This window comes from Netta rufina, assembly GCF_964035555.1.
Source record: "Netta rufina genome assembly, chromosome: 6".
In the NCBI taxonomy this organism is placed as follows: domain Eukaryota; kingdom Metazoa; phylum Chordata; class Aves; order Anseriformes; family Anatidae; genus Netta; species Netta rufina.
Genome location: NC_140129.1, coordinates 18,101,289 through 18,120,820, shown reverse-complemented (window position 1 = coordinate 18,120,820; position 19,532 = coordinate 18,101,289). Strand labels below are relative to the sequence as shown.

General features: G+C 35.0%; 1 protein-coding gene across 4 annotated transcripts in view; it reads right to left on the bottom strand.

Moving 5' to 3' along the window:
* Positions 1-19,532, bottom strand: part of ATF2 (activating transcription factor 2) — a 51,401-nt gene that overhangs the window by 15,441 nt on the left and 16,428 nt on the right. For 3 of the 4 annotated variants that reach the window (XM_084288651.1, XM_084288650.1, XM_084288653.1), the window contains 6 exons: positions 17,994-18,122; positions 11,805-11,983; positions 11,362-11,476; positions 11,110-11,196; positions 2,743-2,892; positions 13-219 (listed from right to left, as the gene is read on the bottom strand). In XM_084288651.1, coding sequence (XP_084144777.1) covers positions 13-219; positions 2,743-2,892; positions 11,110-11,196; positions 11,362-11,476; positions 11,805-11,983; positions 17,994-18,122 — 867 coding nt within the window. The remainder of the gene's footprint in view (positions 1-12; positions 220-2,742; positions 2,893-11,109; positions 11,197-11,361; positions 11,477-11,804; positions 11,984-17,993; positions 18,123-19,532) is intronic. The other variant, XM_084288652.1, reaches the window with a different exon arrangement.

Sequence of the window (19,532 nt, the reverse complement as noted above, 5' to 3'; positions counted from 1 at the left end):
TAAAAAGCATACCTGTAACTGGCCATTTAGTGAGCTCAAGTCCTCAGCTTTTTTCTCCAATGACTGTACCCAGACTTTCCGCTTCTGTCGGCATCTGGAAGCAGCAGCCCGGTTTCGTTCCAGAAATTTCCTTCTTTTTTCATCAGGGTCTTCATTAGCAGCTCTTCTTCGCCGACCACCTGTATTTGGCGTTTGTGGTGTAGGCTGAGCTGGTGATGCCTGAAAACAACAAGAAGTATTAAAGAAGTTGTCAGTGTAATACTACTCACAACTCAAACTGCAGCACCAGTAAAAATACACAGCACATCTTGAGAAAAGCATTCACAACGCTTCTGCATACATTCATGTTATACAGATTTCTTTTGTGGAAAGCTATGTAATTTACTGGCACAACTATGGTTTAAAAACTTATTTACACTGTATTTACACTCTTTACTTACCATGTAACATTAACATTTAACATTTTAATTATGGCTTTATTTTTGGTTTAAAATTGCACTAAAATGTCAATCACTTCATGAAGTTAAATTCATGTGACGTTTACATATGAATAAAGCACAGAAACAACACCACTTTAGATGGTCTCTCTCTTTACCAATTTTGATGACACATGATGACAAAGTCTTTACAAACAGTCAACTTCTTAGAAGCCTTTCACCCATAATAAATTTGAAAAGTTAGATTTGGTAGGAAATATATTCTCTACTCTTTACTCTTCCCAAATACCCTTCACTAAAACTTAATCACAATTGAAATATCACAGAATTATTTATTTCCAGTACACAGAAACTGCCTGACAAATGCTCTCAATGCTGATAGTTACTGATCCCTAGATCTCCAAACAGCAATTTCCTATTTGTTAATGTAATGTTCCCCACCACTGCACACCAACCTCCCTTATATCCACCCACACACAGTGACAGGATCAAAGTATTTCATTACCTTAGACTATACATTATACTCCCTTCATAGGTGTAGAGAGACCCTAGACAAGGATTTAGTGAATTACGGTAACAACATAATGGATCTTAAAATTCTTTCAACAGATAGGACAGACACAACATAATTGTCTATATGGTATCTTCACAGCTGTACATGTACACCTGTACATTCAGTACAGCACAGTAAGAAAGTTACAGTTTTAACTTAAAAAACCAAACCCACAAATACAGCATCTGGCATACCAATTTGTCATAAATTCTAGACAGGTAACAAAAAATCTGGGAACTCCTATTAGATTTTTAGGAATAGCACACTTGCATATTTTTTTTTTTAATACTAGATATTAAGTAACAAAAAAATAAGTTTATAACAATCTTTTCATTTTGAAAATGCTGCTTCAAAGTATTATGACAATATTCTTTTAAAAAACTTCAGGTAGTAGGGGAAAATAGCATGAAGGAAATCATCTTCCAATGGCTAGTATTTTTCTCTCTTTTGCTCCAAACATTTGTTTTGATATATTATTTGATTACACTGACCAATCTCAGAATCTAAATGCTTTCCCTGCAGCTGCAATTTACACCTATGGCTACAGGCATAAACAGGTTCAGTCCCTCGGTTTCTGGGCCAAGGGTATACAGGTTTTACAAATTTGGTATTACAGAATCATTGGGAACCATACGTTGGAAAAGGTTCTTAAGATCATCAAATCTGAACGTCAACCTAAGACTACAAGTCCACCACTAAGCCATGTTCTTTGGCACCACATCCACATGTCTCTTAAATACCTCCCGGGATGGCAACTCACCACTTCCCTGGGCAGCCCCTTCCAATGCCTATCCATCCTTTCTTTGAATAAATTCTTCCGAATGTCCAACCTACACCTCTCCTGGTGGAACTTGAGGCTGTTTCCTAGCATCCTATCACTTGTCACCTGAGAAAAGACACTGACACCTTTCACATTTGTCTTACTGGCCTTTTATTTAGGAATACTGACTACTTCTACTGTTACCCATTCACTTTCTTAAGGAAACACTTTTCCAACAAGTTTCTTAGAAGCAGAACAGCTGCAGTCCTCCAGGATTCATTCCTGGAAATAGCTCTTTTCTCCAGCAGGGTTCCCACTTCTACTCTGAGTCAGAGCTGTTGTCCTTAATTCTCCTGTTCTCATCTATCACCCCAAAAGGAGAAGACTACCATCCCTAGCCTCACAACCCTCCTTTCAGCACCTGGAAGGATGTACTGAAACTATTCTTGTAGCAGAGCAGAAAAGATCCTTCAAACTAAGTAACACAACCATGATCACTGAGGCAGTTAAAAAAAACAAACAAACAAACACTAAGAGCATTTATGACATAAAATATTAGACAGATGCAATATAAATGCAAAATAAATTAAGTTTTCTTCAATTATATATCAACCAGCTGTACAGTTTTCAGTTACCACAAGATTTCCTGTTAATGCACTCCAGAAATCAGGAGTCAGTTCTAAATCCAAACAAACAGATAACAACTATTTCGAAATTGTCATCTTGAATGACACGTTCTAGAAATATTTAAGGACATTACAACAAACATCCTATTGCTACAGAAATATTGATGTAATACACCAGGATAACACACCCAGTAGAGACTTAGCAACCTCTCAAAATTATGTATAGTCATAAGCAGATAAAATACACCAAGAAAAAACAGTCTGCTGCATAACTACACACTGAGATTCTGCCAACATTTTAGCAAAAAGATCTATTTTCCATACAGTGAAGGAGGCAGAAAGTACACGTGCACTGTGTTGTCATACCGGTGTTTCAGTTGTTGAAGTTGCAGGTTGTTGTAGTGATTGTGGTCGTGGTTCCTCTGACTGAGTCCTAACCAGCCCACTTGGATGTCCCTTGGCAGTGTCTCCATTTGTTACCTGAGGGTGCTGCTGGGTCAAGGCTGCTTTCAATCTCTGAAAGAAAAAAAAACAACAACACATTTTTTCCCCCACATCATGGAAATACTGTAACAATTATAGCATCACTTGAGGAGTTATGATGTATGTTAGTTATTAGTTATTTTCACTTTGCCAACAGGAGCTCCATCTCTAAAATAGCTGTATGCCTTTTTACAGGCTTTCAACAGTGATCTAGACATACACCTACTAGCAGATGACAACTTGCAAGCATCATGAAAGCATCTCAGAAAGAACAGGACTGTATGCTGCATGGAGAAGTAAACAGAAAACTGCCTGAATTGTGCCCACAAAGAGGTGACTTGAAAGCAAAGAACAAATAATTGTTGAAACTGGTATTACGCTTGTAATGACATGCATAAAATTACCTGAAACCCCGAGGGTAGCAGGAATACCAGCATAGTACTCAGTAAGCCATGATACTTTGGTTTGAAGCTGACTAACAAATTTCAATTCCTTACTTTAATTTTTGAGAATTCAATAAAAATAACCATTTTCTACCACATCCTTTACGCCAAATACATTTGTGTGTAGTTTTAATTAACAGCAACATTTAACTGTTCTTTTGATGAACTCCTGTATCCTCATGTTTTAGAGTATGAACAAAACATTGACAAAGTACTAACTATTAATAGAGCATCTTGATAATGCTAGAGATAGGCTGCATTTGGCCAGCTCAAAATAAGCAGAGGACTTTGCATCCATTTATGTAGATACACCCTATCAACTACAGCATTCCAACAGCTCTCAGCAATTAAGCCACTGGAATACAGTGACAGCTCTCTCCTACCATGACAGGTTTCCCTGGCTCCTGTTTTACAATTAAAACAACAGATTGCAAATCCACCTCTGCCAGAACTGCAAAAAAACTGTGTCTGTGATATGGAAAATTGACTCTATATTTGAAAGGTGCAAGTAATCACCCACTAGCAGACGTCCCATTTGAAGACTACACAGAGAATCATTAAAATCCTAAAATTCCTCTGCTGGCTTGCTGGTAGGGAAGCTTCAAACAGTGACTTCTATAGGTCACTTTTCCCCATGCATTGTGAGAATTTTGGTTTTCAAACATTTTATATTTTCAAACAACAAAGCCAACAATATAGAAGTATAGAGACAGTAAGGTTGTGGGAGGTTTTTTTGTTTGTTTTTTGATGGTTAAAGTACTGGGATAAGACATTAGTTTGCCTACAGACTTGCCAAAACTTTCTTAAATAATGCTGGTTGGGACTTAATATACATAGGAAAAGAGAACAGGTGTACATTACGTGTGTAACTCACAATGATGGCAGTTTCTAAACACTGAAATGTTTGTAATAATTGATCTTGCAGCAGCACTGAAATAATTCTGAACACAAACGTGTACATAAAAATTCAGTGTTAATTAAGTCTTGTTCCACACTTCACTTTATATCACCTTTATAAATTTCCAAGAACAAGAAACGAACACAAGAAATTTACAGCAACTCCCCCAGTGCTCAACTTGAACTAAAGGAATTTAGAATAGTTGCAGACTTCAGTGTAAGATAGCACCATTTTAAAAGATGGTTAAAAATTTTTAAAAGATGGATAATAAAAATGTATTTAAAAGAAAAAAAAACAACAACTGAAATTCTTAGCATGCAAACAGTACACTGAAATTCCTAATGCTACAGATACCTCATAACTCTTTCTTTACTGCAGTAAAGCAAACTCACAGCATTCAACTTATACCTTCCTTGTACCTTCCTAACTCACCTCAGAAAAACGCCTAACAAAAAAACTCAGTCCCTGTCTCCAGCTAAACAAGAGCAGAAAGGACCAAGTGCTTTCTTTTTAATCAAAATTACTAAACCCAAGCTCTATGATCTAAGTACAAAAATGGAAAGGTTGATTTGATGATTCCTCGCCTTTTAGAATTCAAACTAATTCTGGTCATTAAATGGCATAATTTCCATAATTACTACCAGGACTACCACAGAGACACACCACTTGCAAATCACTTTTTTTTTTTTTTTTTTTTTTTTAAAAAAAAGGAAATACTATGTATTTAATGTTTTGTTGAATATCCTTTCCATAAGTTAGCACCTGTTTTTTTCACTATATATTTTCATTTACTATCTGAATTACTTCAGCTGTATTTCTTGCATCACAACTTGCCCTTTAGCAGGACACAAAAAGCATACAGTCAAAATAAAGACTAGGGAGTTATAACAAATTAGTTATGTTGTCTGTATTTCAACTCCTACTGAGGCTTTTAAGGGCATGCTTTCTATTTCAAGCCACGACATCAACAGGTTCTGAAAAGTTACATCTACCAAAAATTACTCAGCCACGACATAGCAACTTATTATATACAGGCAGTCTTCTCTTCCACTGCCATGAGAAGTAAAAACAGTAGATTCCATCCAATTTAATGGGCTAGATACATAAATTCAGTAACAACAGGCTAACTTCTAACTTCATGGCACTGGAGCACAAACATTTACACCATATCAGTACAGCCAGTGTGCCTGTTCAACTCTGCCTGTGGCTCTATGAGCAAGCCTTGATATAAGCATCCTCCACAACAAAAACAAAGTACATGAACTGTTAGAAATACTTTATAGTATTTACTTAAAGCCAGCTATTTTAGAAAGTTTCATTCTTCATGTCCATTTCCTTAGCAAAAGAGTGTCCAATTCAGAAAATTTGGGAGATGAAATAAAATTAGCACTTGGGTGGTTTTTGGCTTTGCTTTTTCATTTTCCCCAAATATGGCAAGTAACTTATTGTCTAGGTCCATTCTTTCTACCTCTTCCTTTCTGCATTACAAAAGTATTTGCAAAGTTAAAGAAAAAAATTAGGAATTCAATGCTATTAAATGTATCTATTGTACGTTTCATTTGGAAGTAGCAGAAGTGAAGGCAATACCACAACACTATTAACATTATTAACACGTATCAGGCATAATGGATGTGCAAACAGCTGAAATAGGACTTTCCACACTAATGATAGCATTTTAAAAATACAGTTTTGTACATTTCAAAGTAAAGAAACACATTTTGAAAATTAGATTGTTAAATCTAAGTGTGGGTTCTCTGGAAACTAATGCAAAATAATTGGCTTTAGTTTTATATCACAGTTTCAAACATGAAGTTTCAATAGTTAGGATTAGAACTAACCACAAATATGGAAATACTGTGAAAATCAAGTATTTTTACAGATTCTCACAAGAAGATATTAAACGAATGCATTTTAAAAGATTCCTATTGCAGAAGGCAATGCTGTAGTAAAATACTACATGGATGTTGTGCTTCCTGTGAGTTGGGAGATATTCACGCCAAACACTATGGAAATCTCGGTTTTATAAATCAAGTATATTGAAACAAATATTAGAATAAACGTATGTAATGATTAATATGCGAGGAAATTATGATAACCAAAGATTGACATTATTTGCCTATTAGAGGCAAACTAAAAGCGGTATTTTCAGATAACTTAATAGCTTTTAAAGTCTTTATTAGCAAAGTTTTATTGTTCATGTATATCCTTGAAAACAAATCCTCACCGCATCTGTCAAAATTTGGTAGGGCTAGATCATTCCATCAAGAGCTCACAGAAACAAGACAATATTCTCCAGAAACAATTTATGAAAAACTCAGATCCATATTTCATATCTGCCACAAAAGCTCATCAGAGTAATAACCCTCCTTCTCCTGGGTGTTATCCTACCATCTGCTGCTCTATTACTTATCTTTATTTTGCAACTAATTAACAGCATAATCTTCTAAATTCAGCAAGTTAATTATCATTATTGTGGTCTTTGCAGCATCATCAGTCCTTATGAAGTCTTGTCTCTCCACCCCCAGAGAACATATGAAAATGAAGTAGGTTGTGAGAGGGTCTGTTTCTTTAGAGTAGGCTCATTAGGTGTTTGCTGATTAGCTCGGCATGCAGAGAGACAGGTCAGAAGAATTCTGCTGAACACAAGGTCCCATGCCAGGCTCAAGCAAGTTAATGTAGGTTTCTGAACATTTGCCAAGCTGCCCTCTGTCAGTTCTCAGTAGAAACCTCCTGCAGAAAGCCTCTGGGTTGCCCACTGTGTGCAAAGTATTTCTCAGTTTGTGACAAAAGGTTTTATATGGGGAAGAGAAGGTAGGGGGAACACTCAGTGAAAGTTAAAACATTTTTTTAATTTCTTAAGAAACTTCTGCAATCCATGCAGAAGGGTCTGAACGTTAAGCTTGCATCCACAATCCATACATTCAAAAAACAGGGATGTGTTACAACTAGCAATAGTTCATGGCTCATATATGGAAAGCAGATCTTCTCACAAACTGATTAGAAGCAAGTCTGTAATACTTAGAATTATGCATCCTTATCACAGAATGATCCGGGTTGGAAGGGACCTTTAAAAATCATCTGTTCCAATTCCTTACGATCCCCTCCTTATCTGAAAACATTTTTTGTTAAACAGAACTATTACATTTACTTTTGAGTCTCTCTAAAATACCACAAAACTGATCTGTGTGTTTGATTTTAATGAAGTATGTAGAATTTAGTACCTCTGACACAAGAAATAAAGAATAGTGATAAAAACAGATAATTTATTTTAAGTGTTCTGAAAAAGTTTGAAACTCATTTTCACTCCTATTCTGTGCCACTCTCAGTACAAGATATAAAGATATTTTCAAAATAATACCAGTAAAAGGCAGTTATGCCTGAATGAAATCTCTAACCATATTTCACTTGAATTCTGCATGCAACAGGAGGAAAAGGATCCAAACACTTTCAAAACTGTAGTTAACAGTGCCTGAAAATGTGCTCCAGGAAGGTGTCCTATGCCCATTACCAAACAAGTCTGCCAGTTATTTTACGCTTTAGCTTTCAGAAATTGTAATGTCAATTTGTTTTTACTGAAGTTCACTCATGGTTTTAAATATAGAACCGCAGGGCGTTATATATATACAATTTGGTATATGCAAATCACAAGTAATTGATCAATATGGAAGAAAATTGTGATATTTTTACATTAATGAACATGTTTATTAATGTAAATGTAAATGATTATGTTGCCCAAACCCACATTTAAATAATTAATCACCATAACTGTTAGAAAATAATAGCACTGCAATCTCTAATTTTATTTTTGTAAAGGTCAAAGTTCCTGCCTTCACCTTAAAGAAAAAAATCTTATGTCTATATTACAGTAGCCTTTTGTAAACAGGTAAGAGAGAAACATAACTGAGATGAGGAATGAAATCAAAGTACAGGTTACTCTTCTGGTAACAAAACTAAAATATGTTAGCTCCTTGAAGAGTCATGCAAGAAATGAACTGCAGAGATGGCTTCTGTAAAGAAAGGCACAAGGTACAAACAAAGGTAAGTATCTGTTTCCCTTCCTGGTTTGTACCTGGTGTTTCATCCAAAACATACAGACTTGTGACTCCTACTTAGGACAGCTCTATATCTGGCAACAATCCAGCAATCTGGGGTAATTGCATTTTCAAGTAAAAAAAAAAAATAAAAAAAATGTTGTTTTAAGTGGTTCAAGAACTTTACTCAGAATCTCTGAAGCAGGTAGATCTGTCTTAAGAATACCTTGAAATAGTATTGTCACACATGTGACAGCAGGAAATGCAGAATACTGTATATAATGATATAGGAAAAGTGTATATAGGAAAGTATAGTCTTGAGAGAAAGGAAGGATGCAAACAATGATGACCAGAAGTCTGTATCACAAAACCCTCTGGAGTTAAAAACAAACACACGCAACTCATAAGCTTTACAAATTTTGTATCCCCTATATTATAAATCTTGCCTGAACATCTGAGGACGTTAGGAAACTGTCTGAGCATGGTTTTTGTGTATATATATTTGTTACATATTGTATTTCAACATTTGATAATGCAATATGAAAAAAAATCTGAGAGACTAAAAATATGTATCTTTAAAGAACAGCAGAAAATCTCCAACTAATAAATAATAAATAAAAATGCAACATCCAAGTCAATTCCAAAGATCTATAAAGTCCTGACTCCTGGGCCTTGATCACTGAGAAAGGAATATCACAGCTCCCTCCATTCAGTTTTCTCCTCAAAAGACAGTAAGAATACTAAGCTGACAGACTTCATCCCAAAATAAAGCAGAAGGGAGAATATGGTACACCAAAGAATGTAAGAAGTGTTCCCGCCTCGTCTTTGTTTAAAGCTTACCAGTAAGTCCAAAATTAGTCTCCTCTACATAGACGGAACATCTATTCCATCAGCCAATACATCGTTTGTTTGGTTATTAAATTTAATTCAATAAAATAGCTTTTATTTCACCTTCAGAAGTGAATTATTAATGAAATAAAAAGTAAAGAAGCAGCTGCAAAAAAAAGATGCCTTCTTTTGGCATAGCCAAGAGCACAAATGAAAACGAAACTGATTACCACACCTTTGCAGAACTTAGTATGTAGCAAGCAAAATTTTTTTCAAGAGGTATGTGAAAAAATGGATTTGGCATCACCAAAAGTTTAATTTTTAAGATTAAATGGAACTTTGCAGTTAATAAACCATGACATATATACGAACAATGTATTACATGGCATAGTGAGTTAGTCTTTCTTTTGGAAGCTTTTCTGCATAAACATTAAGTTTCTCATTAAATTGCTTTTATTTTAGTAGTGATAAGAAATTAAGTTTTTTATTTTTGTGAATAGGCACTATATAAAAGTAAATGAGCAAAAGAAATACACATAATTCTGATATTCTTGAATTCTGTTCATGTTCTCTATTAGGAGACAAGGAGGGAAATAAGAAATACTGCAAATACACTTTTTACAGTCTCATTTAAAAAAAGATAGGCAATCACTGAAGTGCATATATTAGCTAAATTCTAACGAGTCGACTAATGAGACTGTCAAATTTTAAGTCTAATGATCTTTGTTTTTCTTTGCATTTGAGTGACTGATTCTTCCAACGTGAGATCAAAGTATTTACCACATGCATGTGTCTCCTTCTCCTCTTTAAAGCTCCATAAGAACAGACCACTCAGTATGAACCTAATTTCCTTCCCAACTTAGGAGACGCTACTTTCACAAAGTAAAACTTAACGCATGTCTAACTCTAAATGTGCAATTTCTGGCCAGCAGGGGTGGGGCAGGGCAGGGCAGGGCAGAGTTCTCATTTTCACTTTCTTACATTCTTCCCTCCCACATTTAAGATAAATTCACCCCTTCAGACCTGGTTACATTTACATTTTCTCAGCTATGAAGATATTCCTCACTCCAGCCCAAGGGTTACAAGGATGCACAGAAACAGACCTTTATCCTTTCTGTCCCTCTCTACACTATTTTAAAAGTTCAACTGAGGAAGAAAATGAAGGATAACCTGACAGAATTAGGAAGAGTCAGTTCACTGATGACTTCATAATACTTTTAGTACGTGGTGAATGTGGACTAGTGTTCCCACTATACTGGAACCCCATTACTCCAGAGAACAGATACAAGCATTTTGTCGATACGTTTTTGTTGATATTGTTTAATAATAGTTTTCTATTGCTTCTGAAAAGTTGGAACAAGCAAAAAGAAAAAAAAAAAAGACAGCAATAAACAGCAAAGCAACTACTTAATGTAGCAGTTTTTTTTTCAAGTTAATTCAAATTACCACCTTATGTGATCACTAACTTTTTTTTTTAAAAGCCTCTGCCTGTTTTAGTCATGATTTTACCAAATTACCCAATACCCCACAGAAACAACTTCCACACAACACAATTTCTTAAGTATGCCAGTAATGCTAATCACAGAAAAAAACTTGCCAGATGATCTATATTTGAGATAAAAATACAGACCAAAAAACATAAAACTTTCTTTTCCTTTTTTTTTTTTTTTAACATCACATTATTTAGGAGCAACTATATTCTGCTTCTTTGAAGGTGACGTTCATCACTGAAAAGCTACTCATCTTGTCTTTATATTAACTGTTTCCTACCCTTTTATACAAAAAGCAAGAACGAGTTCAGTTGAAAATCTAGTTCACTTAAAAGAATAATAAAAAAAAAAAAGACCAAAATGACTGTTAGCAACAGAACTAACATGCTGGAATCTGACATAACTATAAAATAATTGCAGGTATTTTTCTGTTTTTATTAAATTTGTACTTGCAGACTTTAGACTAACAAAAGAAAACTAAAGCCATTCTTAAAAAGCAAAAGAATTTAATTAATTTCTCAAGTTAGTCTTCTTGAGGAATAATGGAGTTTTTCACTTACCAATTTAGCCTCAGACTGCACTGGCTGTGGGGAGGAAGGCCCTGGGATTCCTGGGATACTAGGCACCATGGTGACAGGTCTAACAAGCTGACCAGATAAAGTATAAAAATGAAGAAAACCTGAGTATGTTATCATAATACAGAGCATATGACAGCACTACCCTCTGAAGCCAAAACAGCTGTTTAAAGTTCTATGCTGCACTTATGCAAACCTGCTAAACTTTCAAATTAATATAGCATCATGCTTACTTACTGGAACTGCAGCAGGGACATGCACATTAGAATTTGTGATAGATGCAGGAATAGCAACAGGCATGGTTTGTCCATTAGGAAGATGTAACAGCAGAGGAAAAGGACCTGGAACTGGACTGAAAAAGGAATGATGTATATAAAAGAAAACTTATCCTGAGAAGAGAACAAGCTTTTATATTATATAAATATATGTATATATCTATTTTAAAACAGTTCTAATGTAATATTTATTTAGCAATTAAAAATATGAACTTAGTGATGTGGAAAACATGGAATTATATTTCACATGTACTGAAAATTGTATATTTTGTATGTTGTGAAGCACCACATTACACTAAAGCACCTCAAAGTCGTACATTAACTCTAGAAACAGTAACGGACAGTAAACAAGAAAAAATAGTTTCAGAAGCTGTAAGAAACTTGACTGAGATTTATATAACTTACACTATTGGTCTGTTAGAGGATGGAGCCTGGGTAATAACAGTACTAGATGTTGGTGATGGTATTGCCTGCTGAATAATAACACTTGAGTCAGAACTTGTAAGCAGTACATTAGGAACCTGTAGCGATGCTGGACGAACTATTGTTGACGTAGGCTGTGCAGTCTGCTGTAGTGACACTTCCTGAGGAAAAAACAAAGATCAATGAGTTTGTAAAATACAATTATTAATTGGTAATTCAAGGAAACAATAGAACAAACGTATAACAACATGCAAAGTTATACAATTAAAAAAAAATCAAAAAAACCTTTTGGAAGAATCATTTAAGCCACCAAAATGAAATTGTTTGTGTTATTTTAGTTTTATGACCAACCCTGATTCAATTTATAATAAGGCTACTGTTACTAACAATTCCTTTTTGATCAGATATTAAGATTTTTTAATGCCAAGAAACCCGTGGCACTATTTGCACCATCACGGCTACCCAAACTGAACAAAGAAAACATTTTATCGTGTCTTTATGTACATTCCGGTTTCAGTCCATTGTTGTACATTTAAACAAAAACAGTTTAATTTTCAGTAAAAAGGAAAAAAAAAATCTCTCTTCTTTAAGTCTCTAACCCTAACTTGTATACATGTATACATAACTAGAGTGCTATTAAGTAACCAATGCTAAGAGTGATAACCTTGCAAAATGTCTGGTTATCCTCATACAGCAGAAATGACGTGAGCACAGAAACTGAATTTCCTAAGTTGCAACTGAAGAGTAGACAAAACCGACTATAATTCTTAGCTTAGCAATCAGGTGAAGGACAATATAAATTAGAATCTAGTACCTGTTTTTGCTGTTTCTGAAAGCCTATTAACGCCTTACTAAAAGCAGTGCTTTCCTTCTCAGGAAACCCTTCAAATTGATAGACTTCAGATTTACCTTCAGAAAGGATTTGTTCCAAGTTATTTAGTCTTTTGACACTAACTACTGCAATCAAAGGTACAGAGCTATGATCTTGAGACTAGCAGTTTTAGTTGCTCTGTTGTTAAACAGCATTTTCCAATCATTTTCCTAATTATTTCCAATTAGCATTTTCCTAATATCCTGGCAAGAGGTTTAGGTTGGATATCAGGAAGAACTTTACTGGAAGGGTTGTTAGGCATTGGAATGGGCTGCCCAGGGAAGTGGTTGAGTCACCATCCCTGGAGGTCTTTAAAAGACGTTTAGATGTTGAACTTAGTGATATGGTTTAACAGAGAACTTGTGTCATGTCAGAGGTTGGACTAGGTAATCTTGGAGGTCTCTTCCAACCTAGATAATTCTGTGATTCTGTGATTTCAAATGGAGCATCTCATACCTGTAACACAAGTCTACCTCGACTACCTTTGTACTGAATTAAACACAAGTTTTGAGTATTTTTGAATATTCATCAACAAAGCTTTAAGTAGTAGGATCTTAGCTATCTTGCAGATATCCACTGGAAAATGAACAAGCTCCTCTGAGCACTCCATAGAAGTGTAAATAGGCTGGCAAATTCTGGGCTTTAAAAAATACAGGACTTGAGCTGATAAAACTTGTTCCCCTCAGAAGTTCAGAGGCTAGATTTGTCATTAAGGTTTATTAGTTTTTTCAGGGTTTTTCCCCAAGGATCTAAAAGATTCTATTTACAGTGAATAGAGTTTTTGGAGAGTAACAGAGAAAGATAAGAATTATTTCTTCAGTATCAATCTAGCAAAATTATACATTATAACATTTGAACACAGTACCTAGGATTATGGATGAGCATATAGTCAACAGAAGAAATACAGCATGGAATTGCAGAAAAAAAAAATTAGAGAGGTGACTACAGCTCATTCTTAGGACAGGATTAAACACTCCTTTGCAAATAAGTAATCTGGTGTAACAGCTAGACAGGTCTTACTCCATGAGAAGAGTCAACAAGAAAAACATAAAGGAGACTAAACTTCATGACTGAGAAATTAAGAGGAAGGCATATGGGGAGAATATTTGCTCTGAATCTACTTTAGCAATAGTTAATTGAGAAATGAGTATTGTGCCATTCTTCATTAGTTCCAGCTTCATCCTTTCCTTTCTGCTGTTTGCCACTATTACCTGTTATTGTTACTGCAACCAAGTAGGTTCGCATAGCCATCAGAAAGTCCATTCCCGTTGTAGGGATCTGACACGGGAACACCCATGTTTGCCCCTACCAGGGCCAACATAGTTACAAGAGGTTTTTTTCTTTTGTTCTTCCTTTCACGTGAAATATTTTCATGCATGTGGCAACCACATACATATGTATAAAAATAGATGTAGATATGTGAATACCACAAATTGAATATCCATGACACAGTAACGTGTCAATATAAAAAGGTGGAAAACCCAGTTAGCTAACAGCAGCCACAAAACCATGTGTGTAATAGCTTTAAGACAAAAACGTAAACTAACCAGACATTCATACATTCTCAACAACAGTAATGCCAACACAGCCCCTTCTTTATGGGTTTGTGTGAGCAGCTTTTGTAAGTGCCTGTGTGAGCAGAAAGGACAATAGCTACTAGAATAGAGAAGGCCAAAGAGAGAAGCATGTGCTGAGAGGCAGCATGTGAAAGTCTCCCAAGAACTGTTAAGTTCCTGTGAAAAAGGGCCCTTTTGAATTTGCAACAATGCATAAACTCTGAACAGCAGCTGAATCTGTACATAGTCACCAGTGTGCACACACATGCAATCAACATGCTGTATCATTCCAATAGCATCCAAGAACACGGTGGCTGCTATGTGCAAGCCAAGACTACAAGAATATATACAGACTTGCTGAAAGAAGGGACCCACTTAAGGACTTTCCAAACACCCACCTAGAACTAACTGTCTTGTCAGCACAACCTCCCACTTCTGAGCAAACAGCTGGGATTGGCCTCTCAACTTTTGCTTCAACCAGGTAACTATGCACTGTGTGAATACTTACCGGCTATGAATAACAAGACCTTCATCACTGAGTGTTCTAATTAATCTTGCCTCTGAACTGAGTCTGTCCCTGGCTAGACCCCCCATTTGGAGAAAAGTAGTTCGCAACCTGGACATGAAGCACTCCATGGTAAGCATATTTCAGTCACTGTCAGAAGATTAGCGCAGTAACACAACTTCATTTTGTAGTATTTTGAAAAGAAAATCTTCACATGAATACACTTTTTTTCTGTTTTTATTAAACACAGCATTTGCACTTTGTTTAGAATAAAAATGATCTCCAAACATCAAAGGAGTAACACATTTACTGATGAGTGCTTACTCAGTTGAAAACAAATCATTTTCAGCTTCCTTTTCTTATACTAACTTACTGTATGCTACACTCTGGAAATTTATGCATGTGCTAATTATTTCGACAATGTGGCATTAACATAAGCTGCAGATTTAAGTAGTACTGGATCTAAAGCACTCCACTGTAAAGTATCATTTTATTAACATGTAAAAACCAACATGTACACCAGTCTAATAAAGATTGGTCAAATAATTGTTCTTATGAAAGTATACGTTTTGTCTAAAATCAAGTAGCTTGTAAATATATTCTGCTAAGGAACAAGGACAAAAAAAAAATATATATAAATTGGCAGAATCATGACCCTAACTGACCTTACATTTACAAGACAGAAGTTTAAGCCTGTTCAAAGATATTAAAAACTTACTGAAAGAACCTCTCCAATCCTTTTATTCTTGAAACTAATAACCACAGAAGTTCAGAAAATATTTTACGGAAGATGATAGTTACATTTTTATATTTGTTTTCAGAGATGTATATTTGCAAGTATTTTGCATCTAAAAGCAAGTATCATGTATAACTTCCAAATGCAATCAATGAACACATGGAATTCTTTACACAGAAGTGAATGTTGACAGGACTGTTACTGCAATTGACTACTATTGTAAGAAAACAATTGGTTTTAAAATAATTAACTTAGGGAATTGGCTATCTGGCAACAACTAAGCAACAACTTATGAAATTCTGAGGGTTCTCTTCTATAATATTGTTAATAAGAAACTAGGATGAGCTTGAAAACTCTCAACAAAAAATGAGGATTCGATTGCTTATTATTTTACAGCTAAAAGGCTTTATAAAATTCCAATGATATCTTGGTCTATTCCAAGCAGAACTTCATGAAGCCCAATGGAACTAAGAGAACTCTAGCAGAAAACTAAGAAAAGAATTAAGCATCATTTTAACATCTCTAAGATATTCCTTCGACAACTACAAAGAAAATGAGAACCTTCTTACACATACATGAACAGGCTGTAATCATTTAAGGCTACTAAAACATATTCAGCCAATAAAATAGTTACAGAGGCATATATATTTTAAAACCAGTTATGCCCTGAAAAAAAGACAAACACAAACTTTCCCTCCTTCAATACACCTACAGAAGGAGAATATAAAAATCTAACTGAGAAAACAGCAACACTCTGCTCACATTTCTCAACTTCTGCAGGCCACATTCAGCAGCAGCAGCACACTCCAAGCAGCACCCTCATCCTTGCTCAGCTTGTCTCTACAATCAGACATCAGAACAGCAATAAGCAGCAGCAGCTTTTCACTTCAGCACTGTTACAGTGACAACACTGAAATTACACCATGAATAAGTTTATAAGCACTGCCAAACATTTAGATACAATTTTAACTTGTAACGATGCTAATGAGATACTGAACCACTACTGAAAAATATTTTCTCTTGCCAAAATCTGAGTACTTAGAATACATATTTGCAGAGAAAAACAAACTAACCTCTCCAAACTATGAAATATAGATTTAAGATTTGGACTGTGATTTGCTAGGTCAAAGAAGCTCTTTACACGTATTTTTAAACCATTTTTACTATTTTACTATGTGATTGCCTTGATTAGCTACGATTCCTCATCTTTGCTAACTTACAAAACTCAGTACAGCTTTCTGAAGACAAATCTAAACTGAAACTCCCTCGATTTTCTTGTCACACACTTAAGGCTCTTCCCAACTGGTGCCTGTTGAGAGGACAAGAGAAGCAAGTTCAAGCAGAAGAGGTTCACATTGGATACCAAGAAAAACATTTCCCTCACAAGGACAGCCTGGCATTAGAACATGTTGCAGAGACATTGTATAGTCTAACTTTGAAACCTCCAAAGACAGTGAATGCACAAATCCTTGAGTTCCTTGGTGTGATCTCAAAGCTAAACTCTGCTTTGAGCAGGAAGTTGGATGAGAAACATCCTCCAACATGAATTATCCTGTGATCCTGAAAAGTCCTGCTAATTTTGGGAATAAGGTATCTGAGTTCCTCAAATGCAGATTGCCCATTAATGATGCACAAAGAAAAACTGACTAGAGCAACCATATTGCTTACTACTCTCTGCTCCTAATATTTTTTTTTTATTGAAGTAATAACAGAAATAATTAATGTTTCACTGTTTTTGCTTGGTTTTGTGTTTTCTAAGAGAACTCCATTTGATGAAAACACTGCAAGTCACATTTTGAACTTATTAAAACATTTATTTCTAGTACTACCAGAGCAGTAATTCGAAAATTAGTTTTATCACAATGTTCTGTAGTGACAGACAATACCCCAGGAATCCATCCCTCCGTGATACTCAAGTAAACATTATACAAGAAACTGCTCATGATCACCACTTTTGGACATACTGCTGAAGCCTATCAGCTTTGTAGGTTATCAATCTTGAAACAAAATTATTTCATGCTTAATTGTGAAAGATAGCCCATTCATCCACGTGCATTTTTTGTAGAACTTCCCCTTATGTTGTACAAAACAGTTTATGAGAAAACACAGAATGAACACAAAAAAGTACACGTAAAGAGTCTCAAACTGTTGAAATTATTAAAAAAAATAGAGAAACAACACTTTTTGTTTTTTCATGAATACTACCTGATGATGCATAAAACAGAACAAAGAGCCCTGTTAGCCTTTTTTTAACATAGTGTGAATATTAATTTTTTATTTTCTTTCTAGGTTTACTGGATGACCAGTGTGGGTTAAAGAAATAATTGTGCTGGGCAAAGCTAACTGAAGAATTGAACAGAGTAAGTATGTATCCAACAAATCTGGTTAACAGGAAGTCTTTTACTTACAACTAGTTAAGTAGTGTGGGTATAAACAGGTACAATAAACCTACAGACCATCCGATTCAGATAATGAACTCGGGGAAAAAAAAACATTCTCTGACCTTTTCATCACTGGTAGTAGACTCTGGGTGAGGTAAAGGACTATCTTGATGAGTTGTTTCTACAACAGAAGGTTCTTCAATTTTATTTCTTATAATTGGTGTTGCAAGAGGAGACAGATCTAGAGGCATCTAAGAACAATAGTATAAAATTAGTCAATCACTAAGAAATTCAAATATATAAAAAAACATAAGTAACTAAGGAAAAAATCGGTCTTATGATAACAAAAAGGTGCTGATATTTGTAGGATCTTGATACAGGTACATTACCAGTCAAGCCTAATTCTTCCAGCACCTGCATGAATACCAATCTTCAGTAAGACTTTGCCTTTCAATATCCATTGCTAGATAAAGTAATTCTTTTTGAGAATTAAAATCCCTTTTAGAGTTTATATTTAATTATAACTGAGGAAGAACTATGCTATTCTTAAAAGATACACTTAAGATGTTATCCTTTTACAAATTGCTACAAAGCACAAAAATTTAACATGCTACAAAGCACAAAAATTTAACTTCACTTTCAAAGTAGAAAAGCTACCGTGGACTAGTCATTTCAAGCTTAGAGCAGCAAATAATTACTAAAAAAGAAAGTTTTGTATTGCTACACAGCTAAAATCCACCAGGACATCTGAAATGCCACAGAGAAATTGAGTTATAAAAATACTTAAGCAACACTATAGATTTGAAGGCCTGTACTGCTGTCTAATTTACTGTCCAAATACCTTTGGAAGAAAGTTCCCCCAAAGCTCATCTTCCATTTATATTCTTCCAGATGCTTTTTCTACTTAATCCCTAGTTTTCCTACTGAATACGTTGTTAAAGAGGGAAGATTGTTAAAGGTGGAACCTCTTTTCACACTACAGCTGAATATGAAACACTACAGAAAAAGCTGAAGTCACCCTCTTCTTCCCTCTCAAAAAAAAAAAAAAAAAAAAACAACCCCTACGAAATGTGTTATTATGGCAAATTTTCCACCCCTAGCAACGTTTGCTTACTTATGTTAATCAACCAGAGATACACGGTGTGACTGTGTTTCTTCTGGTCAGCTTGGATAATGAGTATCAATTCAAAAAGTTGTTGTAATGTTTTAAATACTTTGTGATACCTACAACCTCCTCTAAGACAGTGGTGAAGTACACACAAAATATAGTATTGGTACTAGAACTGGTATTATCATATGTATAGTTTTAAGAAAACCTGTAATGCCGCAGTAAAAAAAATATTGTTGTTTGGCATAGCTGTAGGAACAAAGCACAGGTGAGGTGTGTTTTTTGTTTGTTTGTTTGTTTTGTTTTTGTTTTGGTCAGGAATGACCAAATATACATCTTATATGTAAAATACCAAATAACCAAACATACATCTTATTTATAAGTGCATACTAAAATCTTTACTGAAACAGAAAAAACAGACAGAGACAGATTCTACAAAATCTGTACATACGAATATTAAAAAAAAAAAAAAAAAAGGGGAGGGGGGGTTGTTTTGTTTTATATCACTGTCTATGGGAATCAACCAGGTAATCGACCAAAGGTAGAATTACTT